Source organism: Amblyomma mixtum, chromosome 1 (assembly GCF_055824585.1).
Source record: "Amblyomma mixtum isolate Tamu chromosome 1, ASM5582458v1, whole genome shotgun sequence".
Taxonomy (NCBI): Eukaryota; Metazoa; Arthropoda; class Arachnida; order Ixodida; family Ixodidae; genus Amblyomma; species Amblyomma mixtum.
Window position 1 is genome coordinate 131,203,893 of NC_143012.1, and position 16,802 is coordinate 131,220,694.

General features: G+C 46.3%; 2 protein-coding genes across 6 annotated transcripts in view; both read right to left on the reverse strand.

Annotated features, from left to right (window-relative positions):
* The window catches only part of LOC149367607 (FMRFamide receptor-like), a 1,196,541-nt gene that overhangs the window by 464,483 nt on the left and 715,256 nt on the right, over window positions 1–16,802 (reverse strand). The window lies entirely within an intron of this gene.
* On the reverse strand, window positions 277–14,185 carry LOC149367613 (uncharacterized). Its single transcript, XM_089556356.1, has 4 exons — window positions 11,868–14,185; window positions 3,995–4,092; window positions 3,055–3,275; window positions 277–2,222 (listed from the first exon to the last, which is right to left on the reverse strand). Exons 1-4 carry the CDS (start codon window positions 11,911–11,913, stop codon window positions 2,096–2,098), a joined length of 492 nt encoding a protein of 163 aa, XP_089412482.1. The 5' UTR covers window positions 11,914–14,185; the 3' UTR covers window positions 277–2,095.

Consider the following 16,802-nt stretch of genomic DNA (forward strand, 5'->3'; position numbering starts at 1 on the left):
GGTTCTAATGGCGTCGGCCTGTTGGCACAGATCCTGCTTGCAGGTATCGGGATAGTGTTAGGCCTAATGAGGGACGCCAGTCCTAATGGCGCACCATAGATAAGTTTTTTCATCACTCAGAAATGTGTGCTGCACATTGCGCATGATAACATAGCTTCTTCGATTAGTGCATCGCAAGCTGTTGCAAAAAGGCAGCGCCTGCTACTAATAATATTTTCCAATTAAGCTGGCCAAAAGGGTCTGTAATGCCCTACGATATATATACTGACAACCAGATTTAGGGCAAACGAAAGCTTTATTATAAAATAGAAACCTGTAAAGAGGAAGATGATCAGCAGTCAGAGCAGCAGAACCGAGGCGAGGCGCGAGATGAGAAGACGACGATCGGCAGCTGAAGCAGCAGAGCCGACGCGCGGCGCGAGACGAGAGCGTGAACTGTTCCGGGACCGGACCTGTCCTTGCCCGCTCTAACCGGCCTTCACAACTGTCAATAAAGGCCGTTACATCTTGGTGGAGGTGCGGGGTAGCGGAGAGGCGTCTTTTCGGGTGATTTTGTTGAGGCGCCAGTAGTCAACGCAAAAGCGGATAGAGCCGTCTTTCTTGGTGACAAGGACGACGGGGGAAGCCCAAGGACTGTGTGATGGTTGTATGACGCCACGCTGCAGCATATCATTGACCTGGGTGTCGATAACCTGGCGTTCGGTGGCCGAGACGCGATATGGGCGTTGGCGCAACGGCGAATGGGCACCAGTGTCGATCCGATGGGTAACAGCTGAAGTGCGACCAAAACGGTGGTGAGAGAAGTCAAACGATGACCGAAACTTATCTAGCAGGGCCGCAAGCTGGGTCTTCTCCGGTGGCGAAAGATTTGTGTCGATTGAGCCCACAAAGACGGCCTCGGGAACGGGTTGAGGAGACGGTGAGGAGGAAGTAAGTGAAGACACTTGCAGGCGGCAGGAGTCGTCCTCAGAAGGGTCCCAGGCGACGACGGAAGCGAAAGGCTGGACACATCCCAAGCATTCACCATGAAGAAGAGTGGAGGGGCACAGGAATGGATTCGTCAGGGGCAAGGCGCTGCAGCCGGCTGAGACGGCAAGCACGGCGAATGGCAGGGGTAGACAGTGGCGAGAAGCAGAGGAGTCGGACGGGATGAAGATGACAGGGCCGTTGGATCCAGAGTCGCAATGAACAGAGGCGAGCACAGCAGAGCACAGCGGGATCATGACGTCATCAGCCACAGTCAGCTTGGAGCACAAGTTAGTGGAAGCGTTCACAGAGTCGTCGCCGAAGGGAAGAAGGGCGACTTCGGAACGAGCGCAGTCGATGACAACGTCATGTTGGGAGAGAAAGTCCCAGCCTAAGATGACGTCGTGAGACGGCCATGGGAAGACGATGAATTCAACAATATACAGAACGTCCTGAATAGTAACTCGGGCTGTACATGCCCCCAAAGGCGCAATAAGTTGCGAATTAGCGGCGCGAAGCATAAAACCATATAGCGGAGTCATCACTTTTCGTAACTGGCGGCACAATTTCTCACTTAGTACAGATACAGCAGCACTGGTGTCAACAAGCGCGAAAGCATCGGTGCCCTCCACAGAAACCGCGATCAAATTTGTCGGAGAAAGTCGAGGTCTTGAGCTTGGTGACAAGCAAGCAGTTCTTGCCTCCGGAACTGCGGGCACTAGTTTTCCGAAGGGGGAAGAGGGACGACGGCGCATCGGGGAAACCGAGCGACGACGCGGAGATGGAGCACGGCGGCGAATAGACGGCCTGAGATCGGAGGAAGCAGTGGTCTCAGAAGGCGAAGTGCGGTGAAAAGGCTGGGGAGGGGCATAGGCGTAACCTCGAGGGTCAGTATTGGCAGCAGGGGACAACACTTGGCGGCGGCAGGGACGCATCACATGGCCAGGAATGCCGCAGACATAACAAATGGGTAGGTTGTCCGGTGTCCGCCATGGACGGAAACGTTGCGGTGGTGGCCAGGCAGGACGAAATGGTGTCGACTGCGGTGGATGCTGGTACGAAACGAACGTTTCTGGGCGGGGATGCCTGACGGCTTCGGCATAGGTAAGTGGCAAAATAAATTTATACATCATGACCTCCAATTTTTCGTTGCACGTCCCCCAGCTTCTGTGAGATGTGAGAGGTGCATGCGCACGGCTTTCAGTCTCTTCTCTGCGAGCTCCTTTGGTATGTCTCCCATGTAGATATGAAACGAGCTGCACAATAGAACACAAAATAGGCCACATTTGAACACAACTAGATACATGATAAATGCAAAAGTGAGATTCAGAATTACCACTCTCATTGTAAAAACACAGAAACGAATGTTCGCCATTAAAGGGGCCATGAAGCCTACTTTCGTGCATACCCTTGTTGTAGCATTTAATTCCCAACACATTAAATTACAATACCCAAAACGTTTCAGTTGATTCCGTGCGGCAGATATCTTTAAAACGATTTTCGTTTCCTTTGCGAACTGACTGCTTGTCTGGCAACCTCTGATTGCTGACGACACATGGGCCTACCCACTCCGCGTCTGCTGTGTGTTGTTGGATGCATTGAGATGCTTGCATGAAAACCAAAGACAGAGATTACTCGAAACAACGGGCAATGCTATTTATACATTCTGTGCAGATATGTCAATTGCACTATCTTTGTCGCAGCAAGATCGGAGAACGCGCACAATGACTTGCCACCAGTCGTTGAGAATGCTAATTTCACAACCAAATAGATAAATCAGGTTACTGGCAGAACGGATCTTAGCGAGAGCCACACAAACAGTGTGGAGATCTCTGAAAGTGCTGTGATAGAGCCTGCATGAAGAAACGTATGGGCATAACACACCTTGCAAAAACTAAACGTCACTTTTGCCCGACTTTGCAGTTTTGGATGCAATAAGGACATTGCAGTTGTTACAAACCTCGGATACAATGAACAGGATCTCCATGACTATCACGCTTTCTGTAAGTGAGCGCGACTGTATTTGGCTGAAGCAAAGTTTGATTGCCTAGGTGTTACTCAAAGCAAAGAAAAAAAAAGCACTAGCACCTTTCAGAGAAGACTTTTTCCGGTGTAAGTGCCGGTTTCGCCTCTGTTCTGCCAAGAGACTGGCACTTATTTGAAAGCACGCCAGTCACGCTGCGGCTCTTCAGCTCATCAGGTGTCCAATACACCTGAGTAGCACCGCGGCAGAACATTGAGTCTGTTGGTGCTCTCAGGAGCATCTGCCAGGCACCAGGCTCCATCCAGAGCCCACTGCCTGCATAGACCTGCAGCAAACGTGGAGAATTTCGCATTTGTACACATTAACAGCAGTGAATCAAGGGATTTTAAATATTTCATAACTTAAAACAAACAGCTGAAAAACATAAAAATTATGTAGGCATGAATGCACTCTTTTACAGCGAGCAGTGTCCAAAATCAGTAGATTTTTTATTTCTAGCCTTATAATTCGAAAAAAAAGAAATTGCTTGCGTGCAACATGAAATATATAGCACAATCTTCTGACAGTTCTAGCTTCTCTTCATTCCGAGTCAAATACCGCCAAAAGTTGAAATAATGTTCTCTGCCCCAATTCAAACAAACTTCAGAAATGAGAATAAATTTCACATACCAACAACTAGGCATACCTGACAGAACAAGGCAGCCTCCTCATGATCAAAAATTATTTGTGTACTAAGAATTTCCTCAGGACAAGAATAACTGCAGACCCATTATGGCATCGTCAGGTAATGAAGTACAAAAATGACAAATTAGAAATGCTGACCTGTGCCTTACATGATATTGTCTGAAACCACACATCTATGCTTTGCACACTACCCTTTTCGGCACACTTACTGGGACTAGTATAAGTTTCTACTGTAAGCTAGCATCATCCTCTAAACTGTACCCATTTCACTATGTACCAGCCCCAATTTAATTAAGAATCATTCACTCACTCTACTATGGTATTTGATACACTATATGACTTAAGAACACGCACAATCACCTTTCCATCATCCCTAGCAGAACCTATCACAGTGTCCTGCCCACCAGGCAGCTGGAGCTGGCAGTCCGCGGCGCTCTCCATCTCCTCGGCTGAGCATACTTTTTTGACAAGAAAAGGAAGTACACAAATATCAATGCACCTCAGCAGCACATATAAGCAAAAAGCAAACTGAGTTCAGTTTGACATTGTGGGCTATCAAGTAAATGAAAAAAATTAAGTATTTTGCTCTCAAGGTAACAGTGAAAGCTTTGCACAGTAGAACCTCGCTGCTGAGTTGATGGGTGCTGCATTTTCCTGGCTGCTACACATTGTAGTGGTCTAGATCTGGCATGATGATAATAGGGTTCCATGCATTATAAACCCTGCTGTTCGTTGCATTGTAACTTCGGCCACATTCCTACACAGTAATACTTGTGAAATAACACCCCATGCCAGCCTAAATGAGAAACGGTGGCGGTCTTATGTTTACTTCTAAAGCGGCTTTACTTGGCCTGGCATGTCTAGCACCACTGTGTTAGGCAGACGGCATTCAGACAGGCTGTGCCATCATCATCAACAGTGGTTGCACTTTTTTGAAGCAGTAGCTTCACTGCTACAGGTGCACGGCTGAGATCGCCATGTACGCAACATGACCTTCAAGTCTGCCACAAATAAAATAAACAAACAAATAAACCTCACAATCAGTGGGATTCAAACTCAGGTCCATTGGGCGAGAGCCAGGTGCGCTAACCACTAAGCTTCAGACCCACGGTGTGACAATTCAATAAAACTGGAGATATACAGGGTGTCCCAGCTAAAAGTAACCAAGCTTGTTAAAAAGAGGATGATCCCTAGCCGAGTGAGACCAACTGAGGGTTGTTGATAGTCACGTGTCCTAGTCTGCAGTATTTTTTTATTATGCAAACGTGATTAATTAGCAAAGACTAATTAGCTAACTTTTTAATTATTGCTTTCAGGAAGAAATTGTCAATGCAGGAGTTGTAGATCCCATAGAAAAATAATCGTTTGCCTTGTTTGCAGCTAAGTACCACTGATACAACTTCTTTTATCTGACTTAAAAGAAAGCCCGCGAAATACAAAAAGAACCACGTGATAGGGAAGCAGTTACAGCGCTCCCAAACGAGCGATCAAGCAACGACATCCGCTTATGTTTGCAACGCTGTCCCGTACAGCTTTTGGCGTCTTGAGGAGGTGGCGAGATATGCACCAGGAACTGCTTATGTGTCATGGAAAGTGAGCGGGTGCTGCTTTTCAAGGAAGTGAAGCGCGGCTCGCATGGAGCGCTTTTTCACGCGTAACCTCGCCTCGAGTGATAGGAATGTGGCCGTGCCGCTAACTTGCACCGTCACGCGCTGAAGAAACGGTCGCCCTAGCGCCGATGCGAGAGTTAATTACGTATATCTCGCAACCATCACAAAACGCCGAACCCCGTTCGGGACAACGTTGCAAAGATAAGCGAATGTCTTTGCTTGGCTGGTCGTCTGGGAGCGCTGAAACTGCTTCCCTATCACGTGGCTCTTTTTGTATTTCGCGGGCTTTCTTTTAAGTCAAATAAAAGAAGCTGTATCAGTGGTACTTGGCTGCAAACACGGCAAACGGTTATTTTTCAAAGGGATCTACAACTCCTGCATTGACACTTTCTTCCTGTAGGCAATAATTAAAAAGTTAGCTAATTTGTCTCTGCTAATTAATCATGTTTGCATAATAAAAAAAAAATACTACAGACTAGGACACGCGACTGGCAACAACCCTCAGTTGGTCTCACTCGGCTAGGGATCATCCTCTTTTTTACAAGCTTCGTTACTTTTAGCTGGGACACCCTGTATATGTGCTTCTTGTATACTAACTGCTAGGTTACACAGCCGCTCATGCAATATCATGGTAATTTGTGATTCGAGCGATTCATGATTGATCAGTGACAGGCGATTTCGAGAGGAGTTTGAAGAGGAATAACAAGAGGAAGACGAAGAATACAAAGAGGAAGATTAGCGCTCCACACGCAGAAAATCTAACACCACGGGTATAGGAAAAAATCAGCTGTGGTTTAGCTTCGGTTAAACCTGGTGAGAAGCAGTAGTTTCACGTAGCTACGTGCGGCAAAGTCCAAAGAAACAACAATCTTTCAACAAGCCGAGAAACTAGAAACAAACAAAGCTTTGCAAAGCGCAGCCACATGAAGCTACCGCTTCTCGCCATGTTTAATCAGAGCTAAACCACAGCTAATTTTTTCTTCACCTATCCTTGTTTCTTTGTAATTGTGCTGCTAGTGTTAGTGTGGCTGGCGCGATTGATTTTGTCCTTCCGCACCTCATCACATCTTTTGTGACTTCTGGATGCACACAGCAGTGGCAACAAAGAGGACGAGGGCTAGCCTCCGCTGGAACCAACCATTATGTTGGCTGTAGCGGCATTAGACATTCTCAGAAAGTATGTTTGCAACGATCACAACAGCCACATAGCCCCGTAAATTCTGGAGAAATGAGTAGTCCTCATCGGACCTAAGAAAATGCAGCAGACAATGCTGCATGATTTTTTCAAGTGCCAGCACTGCAATAAATGTGTTTAGTTCTTCATTCCTGTCATTTTTAAATTTGTCCTACTTCCTGCCTCTAATGTTTCCTCGCTCTTGCATTTTTTTTTTTTTTGTAGCAAGAGCTATTGGTCGCAAAGTAGCATTTTCACTGCGGCGGTGGTCACACCGTGGTCACACCGCTTCTTGCGCCGCTGCCTAGCAACCGTTGCCAGATGGAGCCGCGCCATCTGGTGCAACGTCAGAGGAGGAGGAGAGCCAGAGATAGCAGTAGGCACAGCAAGAGACCTCCCAGGTCTACGTATGCATTCACTGGACACCCAGAAATCACGCACAAGGGACCGGGAACAGGACTGCCCACGAGGCTGCTGGCGCGCAGCTAGAGGAAGACCGTCGGCATTGCCTTAACGTGAGCCGACCAACTCGGACCACCCTTATTGTTCTCCCATCCCGCTCATAATACCTGACTCTATCATCACACGCCTTTAACAAGAGCAGAGGGGTTTGTCGTGGGACTTTGTCCCAGACATTACTCCATCCATTCCTTCTGGACTTTCTCGCCCGGCCCAAGTTCTCGCTCACAAGGTGCGAGCCGGTGCAGCGTACACCCCGGACATCCCGAGTCGATGGCACCGAACCAGGATCGGCTGCCCCGATTGCCCTGCTGACTCTGTTGATTTGCACCACCTGATCTGGACCTGTCCTGGCACTGCGAGCCTCTGCGCCTGCTACACCTCTGCCTACCACATCCAGACATACGATGACTGGAGGGCCCCCAGTACCGACGCCAAGCGCAAGCTCAGTGCCCTGCTAGACTTCATGTCAGAGACCGACACCCTCACCTTCACCTAACCAACCCACTTCCCCCTTGGGCCTCAGGTCATCCTTGTGATTAAAGATTTATGAATGAATGAGCAGCGGCCTGTATAAGAGGGCGGTTCGTTGAAGCTGTTGTGGCCAGAGATGGAGAGCGAGTCGGAGAGGCTGAAACAAACCAAGCTTAGCTGTTGGAACGAAACAAGGCAAAGGCGACGAGACCGAGGAAGAACATGCAGAACGTCTGAATAAGCGACGCCGTGAAGATGCAGCTCGACGAGTTCGCCTAGCCAATGAAGGTCCATTACCTCTCGCTACGTATGTCTGGCATAGCTGAGCTAAGCCACAGCCAATTTTTTTTAGTCCCGTGAGGAGTACATCAGCAGGGTTATGCTGTATTAAAACTTGTAGAAACATTAATACTATGAGAAACACATCTCAGTGAAGAGTTGATCGGCTGCTACACTAACAGTAGTAAAGCTTTTTGACGGGCTAGTTGGTACATATTCATATTTGAAAGGGTGTGCGCTAAAAAAGACGTACACAGGAAAAAGATAGAGACGACAGGAAAGAAGCGCAACTTCCAACTTTAATGACGACAAAAGAAGCCAGGCGCACATATATATCCGCTGATAAACAGATATGAGCTGCGTGATGGAGCGTGACCCCATCAACCAAACATAAGACAGCGCAAGAAATGCATATCTAAGTGACATTAAAAGAAACACAAGAAAGTGAACATATCAAACACCTGCCGAGGTAAGGTAAAAAAGTGGGATTCGTATCGGCTGACAACAATGCATAACAACATGGGAAAACAGAGCTGTATGAAAGATGACACTGAAAAAGAGGATAACACCATAAAAAAGGCTAACAACATGACGAAATTTTTAACAAAGAACAAGTGAAAGATGGAGATAAAAACCGTGTAAAGGGTGGTAAATAAAGGCACATTGGAACATCTAAAAGGACACTAAAACATAGAGAGGCGAACGGGTTAATAGTCTAGATGTACCCATCCAGAAAGGCAAGTTCATTTCTAGACAGGTTAATGGAAGGCGTGCTAACGCACTTGTCTTTCCTGAGGTGAATAAAAAAGGCCTCGATTACTTCTCTTTCTGTCTTGTCCTGAGCCTTAGCTAGAAACTTGGTTTCATTAAACTTGGGGTAGCAGTTCTGGCAACTGCTGCAGTGTAACGGAAGGTTACCTCCAGACCTGTTCTTCATGGTGACGTTGTGCCTGCGGGCGCGCTCATTGAAACATTTCCCGGTTTGACCCACATACACTTTGCCGCACGTCAAGGGAATCTCGTACACAACATTGGCAGTGCATTGTGTGTACACGGTTTGATGCTTGATATTACAGGCCTTCTTAACACGCTTCCTGGTCACCATCGGACATAATTTCGCCAGTTTGCAAGTAGCCGAAAAAACCAGCCTAACCCCGTGACGAGACGCAACTTTCTTTAAATTGTGTGAAAGACCATGCAGGTAAGGTACCTATAACCTGCACAGGTTTCCGTTCTGTTTGATGTTTAGCATGCTCCGAGGCGGTCAAAGGAGCTGAGACCGGATGCCTCGAAATATTCTTTTCAGGTAAAACGCACAAGCCTGCTTGTCCACCACGTGCCATTGTGTCTGAAAGGGATACGTGGCAAAAAGTTGTGGGTGACTTCCTTCGGTGCCAACTGGACAGAATAGCTGGCGCTTACCCTTACCGCGTTCGAAGCTCAAAGGAAGTGGTGCAGGTACTGGAGGGAGGCAAGGTATCGGCCACAACTGGTTTTTCAATTGACGTTGAGGACTTATTTTACTCTGTGCCTCACGACGGATTGTTGGATGCTGTTCGTGAACATTTGGAAGAATTTGACGAAGTCAGGTTTCAAAATTCTGCCGGTGTCACAACTGAAAAATTTCTGGACCTACTATTGTTTTATTTGGATTCCACTGTTATTTGCTTCCAGGATGAGTTTTACTTGCAAAAAGCCGGAATTTGTATAGGTTCCTCAGTCGCACCGGTCTTATGCGAAATTTTTCTGGCGTCATTTGACCGGCGCCTTGAAGCTAGCTTGAAGGACACAGGGATAACACGTATTTTCAGATACGTCGACGATTATCTTGTCCTTCTTAACGCACCTTCATACTGTGCTGCTGATACACTTGTAGTCCAAATTCTCACTACCTTCTGTTCTTCATCGAGGGGTCTAAAATTCACGCATGAACGAGCAGATCATGATCGACTCCAGTTTCTTGACTTACAGCTTATTTTTACAAATGATCATGTGTGTTGGTCTTATCAGCCGCACTCAAAGAAGTCACTTTTGCCCTATGATAGTGCCCACTCCAAGCTGGTAAAGCTTGGCATAGTATCTCTTTGCATGAAATCTGCATTAGAAAAATCCTGCGGCCACAAGATAGGTGAAAGTTTCCAGTGCCAGATCGACCGAATTTCTGCTGCAGGTTACCCTGCAAATCTGGTCACGAACATGTCTGAAAACCTTTTGCAAAAAATTAAAAACTCGGAGCATGCTAAACATCAAACAGAACGGAAACCTGTGCAGGTTATAGGTACCTTACCTGCATGGTCTTTCACACAATTTAAAGAAAGTTGCGTCTCGTCACGGGGTTAGGCTGGTTTTTTCGGCTACTTGCAAACTGGCGAAATTATGTCCGATGGTGACCAGGAAGCGTGTTAAGAAGGCCTGTAATATCAAGCATCAAACCGTGTACACACAATGCACTGCCAATGTTGTGTACGAGATTCCCTTGACGTGCGGCAAAGTGTATGTGGGTCAAACCGGGAAATGTTTCAATGAGCGCGCCCGCAGGCACAACGTCACCATGAAGAACAGGTCTGGAGGTAACCTTCCGTTACACTGCAGCAGTTGCCAGAACTGCTACCCCAAGTTTAATGAAACCAAGTTTCTAGCTAAGGCTCAGGACAAGACAGAAAGAGAAGTAATCGAGGCCTTTTTTATTCACCTCAGGAAAGACAAGTGCGTTAGCACGCCTTCCATTAACCTGTCTAGAAATGAACTTGCCTTTCTGGATGGGTACATCTAGACTATTAACCCGTTCGCCTCTCTATGTTTTAGTGTCCTTTTAGATGTTCCAATGTGCCTTTATTTACCACCCTTTACACGGTTTTTATCCCCATCTTTCACTTGTTCTTTGTTAAAAATTTCGTCATGTTGTTAGCCTTTTTTATGGTGTTATCCTCTTTTTCAGTGTCATCTTTCATACAGCTCTGTTTTCCCATGTTGTTATGCATTGTTGTCAGCCGATACGAATCCCACTTTTTTACCTTACCTCGGCAGGTGTTTGATATGTTCACTTTCTTGGGTTTCTTTTAATGTCACTTAGATATGCATTTTTTGCGCTGTCTTATGTTTGGTTGATGGGGTCACGCTCCATCACGCAGCTCATATCTGTTTATCAGCGGATATATATGTGCGCCTGGCTTCTTTTGTCGTCTCTATCTTTTTCCTGTGTACGTCTTTTTTAGCGCACACCCTTTCAAACTAGACTAACACTGATGGCTAAAAAGATAACTGGTGAAATAATGAGGGCTAAGTGACAAGTGACAACCGTGGCCGCAGTGGCTCAGTGGTTATAACGCTTGGCTGCTGACCCAAATGACGAGAGTTCGATCCAGCTGCGGCAATGGAATTTCGATGGAGGCGAAGTTCCAGGGGCCCGTGTGCTGTGCGATGTCAGTGCACGTTAAAGAAACTCAGCTGGTCGAAATTTCCGGAGCCCTCCACTACCACGTCCCTCATAGCCCGAGTCGCTTTGGGACGTTGAACCCCCATAAACGAGCCTTAAAGACACAGCAGAACACTGCGGAGCGAGAGCAGTTCAGAAAAATCGCATATCCTGCCAAAAATGAAAGGGGCAGTACAGCAAGCCTCATAGGCAGTGCAAAAAGAAAAAAAAAAGACGTCAGGTTCAATTAACTGCGCATCTGCTGAAGGACAGCAGGAACACTGTGCCAGAAAACTTTTCAACCTGTACACGGTACAACGCCTAACAACTGTGAATGTACCAGACAACCAGAATAATGCTAATATATTTTGTTAATTCACAAGAAAGGGGATGTCAATCAATTAAAAAGCTTTTAATTATTAGATAACTATGGGAAAGAAACATGAAGCTTAATGAAAAGGCTTGAAATGCAACTGAAGGCAGGACGGCAAGCTATCGAAAGGTATAGATGTAATCACACAGTAGAGTAGGAGAGCGACACAAAGTAGAGATAAAAAGTACAGAAAGAAATGGGGCCTGGGAAGGGTATGTAACCAATTTCAAGAAAGGTCAATGTAGCACATACAGTCAAAGTTAGGGGCACAGCAGAGATGGTGGAAGGATGAGAGTAGAAGTTTCAGGGGATAAGACGCCCTCAAGTGGCACAGGACAGGGTTAACAGGCGCTCATTGGACAAATCCTTTGTTTGCAGTGAACAGTTTCTTAGGCCGATTTGATTATGAAAAATAAAAAATGGCATGCATCACAAGAAGGTTCGCTCACCAAACTCGTCTGGCCCACTGCCACTCGCCCCATCGATGGATGTCATTGCTGGGGCCAGTTCTGTGAATTAGGTTTAGTTAGAGTTCATGTCCTTACACCAAAATGCACATCAAAGGTACCGTAAAAACCCGCGTATAATACGAGGTTTTTTTCCCATAATTAGCGTCCTAAATTTCCACCTCGTACTATTTGCGGATCCGAATAAAAATTTTCGAAGTTGCTCGATGTTTTGGTTTCGTTTTTGCGGCGTGGCTATGGCTTCGCTTCGCTATTGGCGCGTGGCTACGGCTTGGCTTCGTTACTCTCGACAAATGACGTCACGACGTCGTTTCTTTGTTGATCCGTTGGGTGCGCCGGGGGGTCGCGGTGTGCCGTGCGCCTGTTGACAACACACGTGCTAGCATGTAAGGCACGCTTCGTGAAGTGGATATTGTTTTAGAGAGCACGATGTCACGGTCTCGAAAACAGTACTCGGCTACTTTCAAGCGATTTTGGCTGCGGAGAACATCGGCAACGGTGCGGCCGGGAGGCAGTTTGGTGTCGTCGAAGGAAGCATTCGTGGATGGCCACAACAGAAAGAAGCCCTTTTCGTGTGCAGCGGAATGCGACAAAGCTTTCGCGGCCGTTTGATGGTTGTGTAAACAAACCGTTTAAGGACGCAGTCAGGCGGTGCTACGCAGAGTGGATGCACTCAGGTGAGCCTGCAGTGACGCCAACCGGGCGGCTGAAGCGGGCTTAAGAAGTGCAGCATCTCGAACGCCCTCGATGGCACGGAAGATGAGTACATTTGGGATGATTTGTCGGACAAAGAAATGTTCGAAGAAAGCGCTACTGAAGAACAAAGTAATTGAAGTGAAGTGCGGGATGCGATTTGAATAAATGTCTTCTATGAGCTTGTGTTACTCGTATTATACGCGGGTGAAACTTTTTTTCCCATTTCGCGTCTCTAAATCTTAGCCCCGTATTATATTCGGGTTCGTATTATACGCGGGTTTTTACGGTATATTCACACAACGGATGAGGTCGCAAAAAGATCTCTAGCATCACCTCAAGTAAAGGCAGTGTCCGCATGCTGAAAGCATTCACACATGAGATGAAAACAGCAGATCTTGTCCTAATAGAAAAAAAACGCCCTCCTCTTTCCATCTGCAGACACCAATTGGTTGGCGTCAATTCGCGACGTCAAGCCACATAATGCACAGTTCACCCTCAAGATTTGCAATTCAGTCCACCGTGCGAATTCACCTTAAGATGACTTCCAAGAGCACTTACTTTAAGCTCTAAGATATACATGCATGGTGACACCTACAACATGCAATTTGATGAAGTAGCTTAGCTAAGAAAAAAGGGATGAGCAGCACACATGTGAGCTACTCAGGAACAAGAACCAGAGCTAATGTTTTAAACAGTTACTAGGCACATTACCATAGCATGAAAATGCACACACACCTCTCAACTGGCATGTTAGAAATACAAAACACTTCAGTAAACTATCTACACAACAATAGCACACCTTGCAAACATACACCACCTGGACTTTGTGTTTCCCAAATATAAGACATTCATTTTGTGCACAAAATTGCAACAAATAAACAAAGTAGCAGTGCCACCTAATTGGCCATTTAGAAACAAGGAGCAGAGGTATTATGAACAGCAGAGTTAGTTGTTGGCCTGGTTAGCATCACTGATTTAAGTTCATAGTTTTCCAGCCCTACGGAACACACACACATACATGAGCCGCCACGGCAGTTCAGTGGTTATGGTGCTCGGCTGCTGGCCTGTTAAGACACGGGTTCTATCCTGGCCGCGGTGGTTGCATTTCGATGGAGGCAAAATGCTAGAGGCCCGTAAATGCAAACTGCATGCAGGAGATCTAAAGAATGAGGACAGGTTCCAAACTTGTCAAGCACTGCAGTGATTGTACAGAGATTTTCAAGTGTGAAGATCCTTAGCAGAAGCAAGCCACTTGTGAAGGGACAGAGACGCATCATATTAAAAAAGCTGGTTCACAATGTGCGAGCAATACTTCAGTTGTATCATATAACACAGAAATGATGTTTCTTTCATAGTTTTGATGATAAAGGTGTGATAAGTTTGTTTTTTTCCTGCTCCGCTGGTCTGAAGGCATTTAAGCAGTGTCTGCGCCGTTAAATAACCAGTTGTCAGTGAGTGCTGTGTTTTATCCTTCTTCCCAACTTCAGTAAAACGGCAAGTTGAAGAAAACAGCGCAGCAACAGGCACAAGAAAGAAGATGGGACAGGTGCTGACTAGCAACTGAAGGTTTATTGAAAAGGAACACATAAAATATACTCTCTTCACAACCAAGAGCATGCATGAGCTGCGCGAACAACACTTATAAGCTATCAACTTCAGTCATGGTGGTCAAGATTCAACAGTTCACAGCCATGAACGGCCATCCGTCCTTGTTAATGATTGTGAACTATTGTATCCTGACCACCATGACTGAAGTTGACAGGTTATCAGTGTTGTTTGCGCAGCTCATGCACGCTCTTGGTTGCGAAGAGAGTATATTTTATGCATTCCTTTTCAATAAACCTTCAGTTGCTAGTCAGCACCTGTCTCATCTTCTCTCTTGTCCCTGTTGCTGCGCTGTTTTCTTCAAGTATCCTTCTTCCCTTCTTTGGTCATGCACCGTTGCACTGGAAAACTACAAATTTAAAGTACTCTCAACATTTGCCTGAACAATTTAGCACGTCTAAAATATGCTTATCTTCTGGTAGCCTCCAGCTGCTCACGATGATGGTCTCTTCTAATTCATGATGTGACAAGCAAAGCTGCATCCCTGCAAAAAAAAGAAAGAACCAAAAATTTCCTAATATAAGCATCTTGGTGGGCACACGTCTAATAACAAATCTTTTACAATCCTCAATGAGCACACACATTGGACAGCTCTGTACAAAGAACTTATGTCCAGTCATTTGGCTCAAACCAAAATAGTGAGAAAAAAATCCGCCCTTCCCTGGCAGCGCGAGCATATTTTAACAGCCTGAGCAACAAATTGTTCTGAAAGTGGCTAAAAAATGCATTCATTACATAAAAGACATCGACTATTCATGCCACCTAAAATTCCTCCAAAGCAAGCAAATAATGTACAAACAAAAATTCTCATTCCCGCACCTCACAGCAATGGCCAGTGCTGCTGTCTCGCTTGAATCCTGCCTTACAAGCGGACCTACTGGTGTCAGCCATGGGGACGGCCATTCAATTGCTTAAACCCACAAGGGCGTTTGTAGATGAAGGCGTAGCCGGCTGGAGGTGGTTGCACATCACTCCCTTTGTCTTCCCTCAATTGTACCATGGCGGGTGGCCGACAAAGTAAACTGAGCGAAGAGGGCAGGCCCAGCCTATAGTCTTTTTCAGCCTCACTGCTGTGCACAATTTGAAAGGCATAGTTGCTAACGGCCGATTCTACGTGGGCTACACAAGCTAGATCACAAACTGATGATGGGTGCAGGGGTCAAGTGGATGCAGCTAGCACAGGAAAGGGCTAATTTGGGGAATATGGGAGAGGCTGTCGCCCTGCTGCGAGTATAGTCCGGCTGATGATGATGAAGGATGATTGCATTCCAATGAATATTTCACTTTTCTTACCCTTGGTGCAAATCGCTGCACAGTCCCATAAATGTTGGTTATAAGAGTATACATCTGATTAAGAATGAGAGGGCAAATACTACACTACTGGCATGATGCAGCAGCGTCAGTGTTAAGTGAAAGAATAAATTCTGGTTCCTTGCTTACAATGTCGCTGGATCTATGCTATCTTCCAGTAGAATGCATGAGAGCTGGTGTAATGCCCTCGCACAAAGTGCAGACGTTAAGGAACATGCACAACTTGTTCTTCCAGAGAACGAAAAATCCCAAAGTAGTGGTAATGACCATCGCTCATCACTGTTGGATCACTATGCCTCTGCGTCTTTAGTAATTTTCTAGAATCCGTGGGTAACTCTGGATGGTATGGCTTCAGCACTTTAAGCAGGGAATGCAGGTGAGAAGCAGGCAATTGGCTATTAATTGCCCACACGCGCAAGTCGTGCTCTAGACATTGAGTAGCGGAACCAGACTCAGGTGTCATCCTATCTTCATAACCCACCAACTCCTCATTGTCAGAAATTCGCGCCAACTCTTACGTTGCACTTTCTATGTCAGGGATGCTGCTAGCGGTGCTAAAATCTGACAAGTGAGAACTGCGGCTTTCAACTGCGTCCTCGACCGGCGCTGATAAAGAGGATAAAATAACATTATGCGATGAAAAGGCATCTTGAAACTGTTCTGCTCCTGTTGCGCACAATCTGCTGCCATGACCATTATCAAGACTGACAACTGCCAAACAGGGTAGCATTTCGTGATGCGTACCCGCAAAAGCCGGCTCTCACCATCGTGGGTACCCTTGACGAAAACAGTTTTCTAGTTCGTCGTGAACAGCCTCTGCTGTTCTTCGGCGTCGTTGCCGAAATGACACCTCGATTAGCGAACACTTCATTCTCTTCATGATACAACGAATGTAGCACTTTATCAAACTATCACGCAGGGCATGGGTAACATATATACACTACTGGCTTTGTGCCAACCAACACAGGTCACAGCACAACAATGCAAGTCTAGAAATCACTCACCATTGAGGTCATCCTCTGGGCAAGCCTTTGTTGTTTCAGCTGAATTCCAGTGAAACCACAACGAAACACAGCAGTGCGGGCACGACGACCGCCAAAAAACTGTACTAGAAGAACAAAAAACGTGAAAATCTTGCCATGACTGCCGCTGACACGCGAGTTCTCGGACCAGCGCACGCCGCAGGATTGGAATTTGTCTCTCGGCGCGGCCGCGAGTAGCCGCGGTTTGGATTTGGATTTGGACCATTAGACTGCAGGGCGTCAGTGAAACCAGAACTAAATTTCTTCGGCAGTTTTAATTTTG

Bases quoted from the DNA above. Each gene is read 5' to 3' on its own strand.
- LOC149367613 (XM_089556356.1), bottom strand. From the start codon at position 11,913: ATGACATCCATCGATGGGGCGAGTGGCAGTGGGCCAGACGAGTTTG. The intron at 4,093-11,867 runs GTGAGCGAACCT...TTGTCAAAAAAG, and splicing joins CAGTGGGCCAGACGAGTTTG to TATGCTCAGCCGAGGAGATG. The intron at 2,223-3,054 runs GTGCTAGTGCTT...TCTATTGTGCAG, and splicing joins GAAAAAGTCTTCTCTGAAAG to CTCGTTTCATATCTACATGG.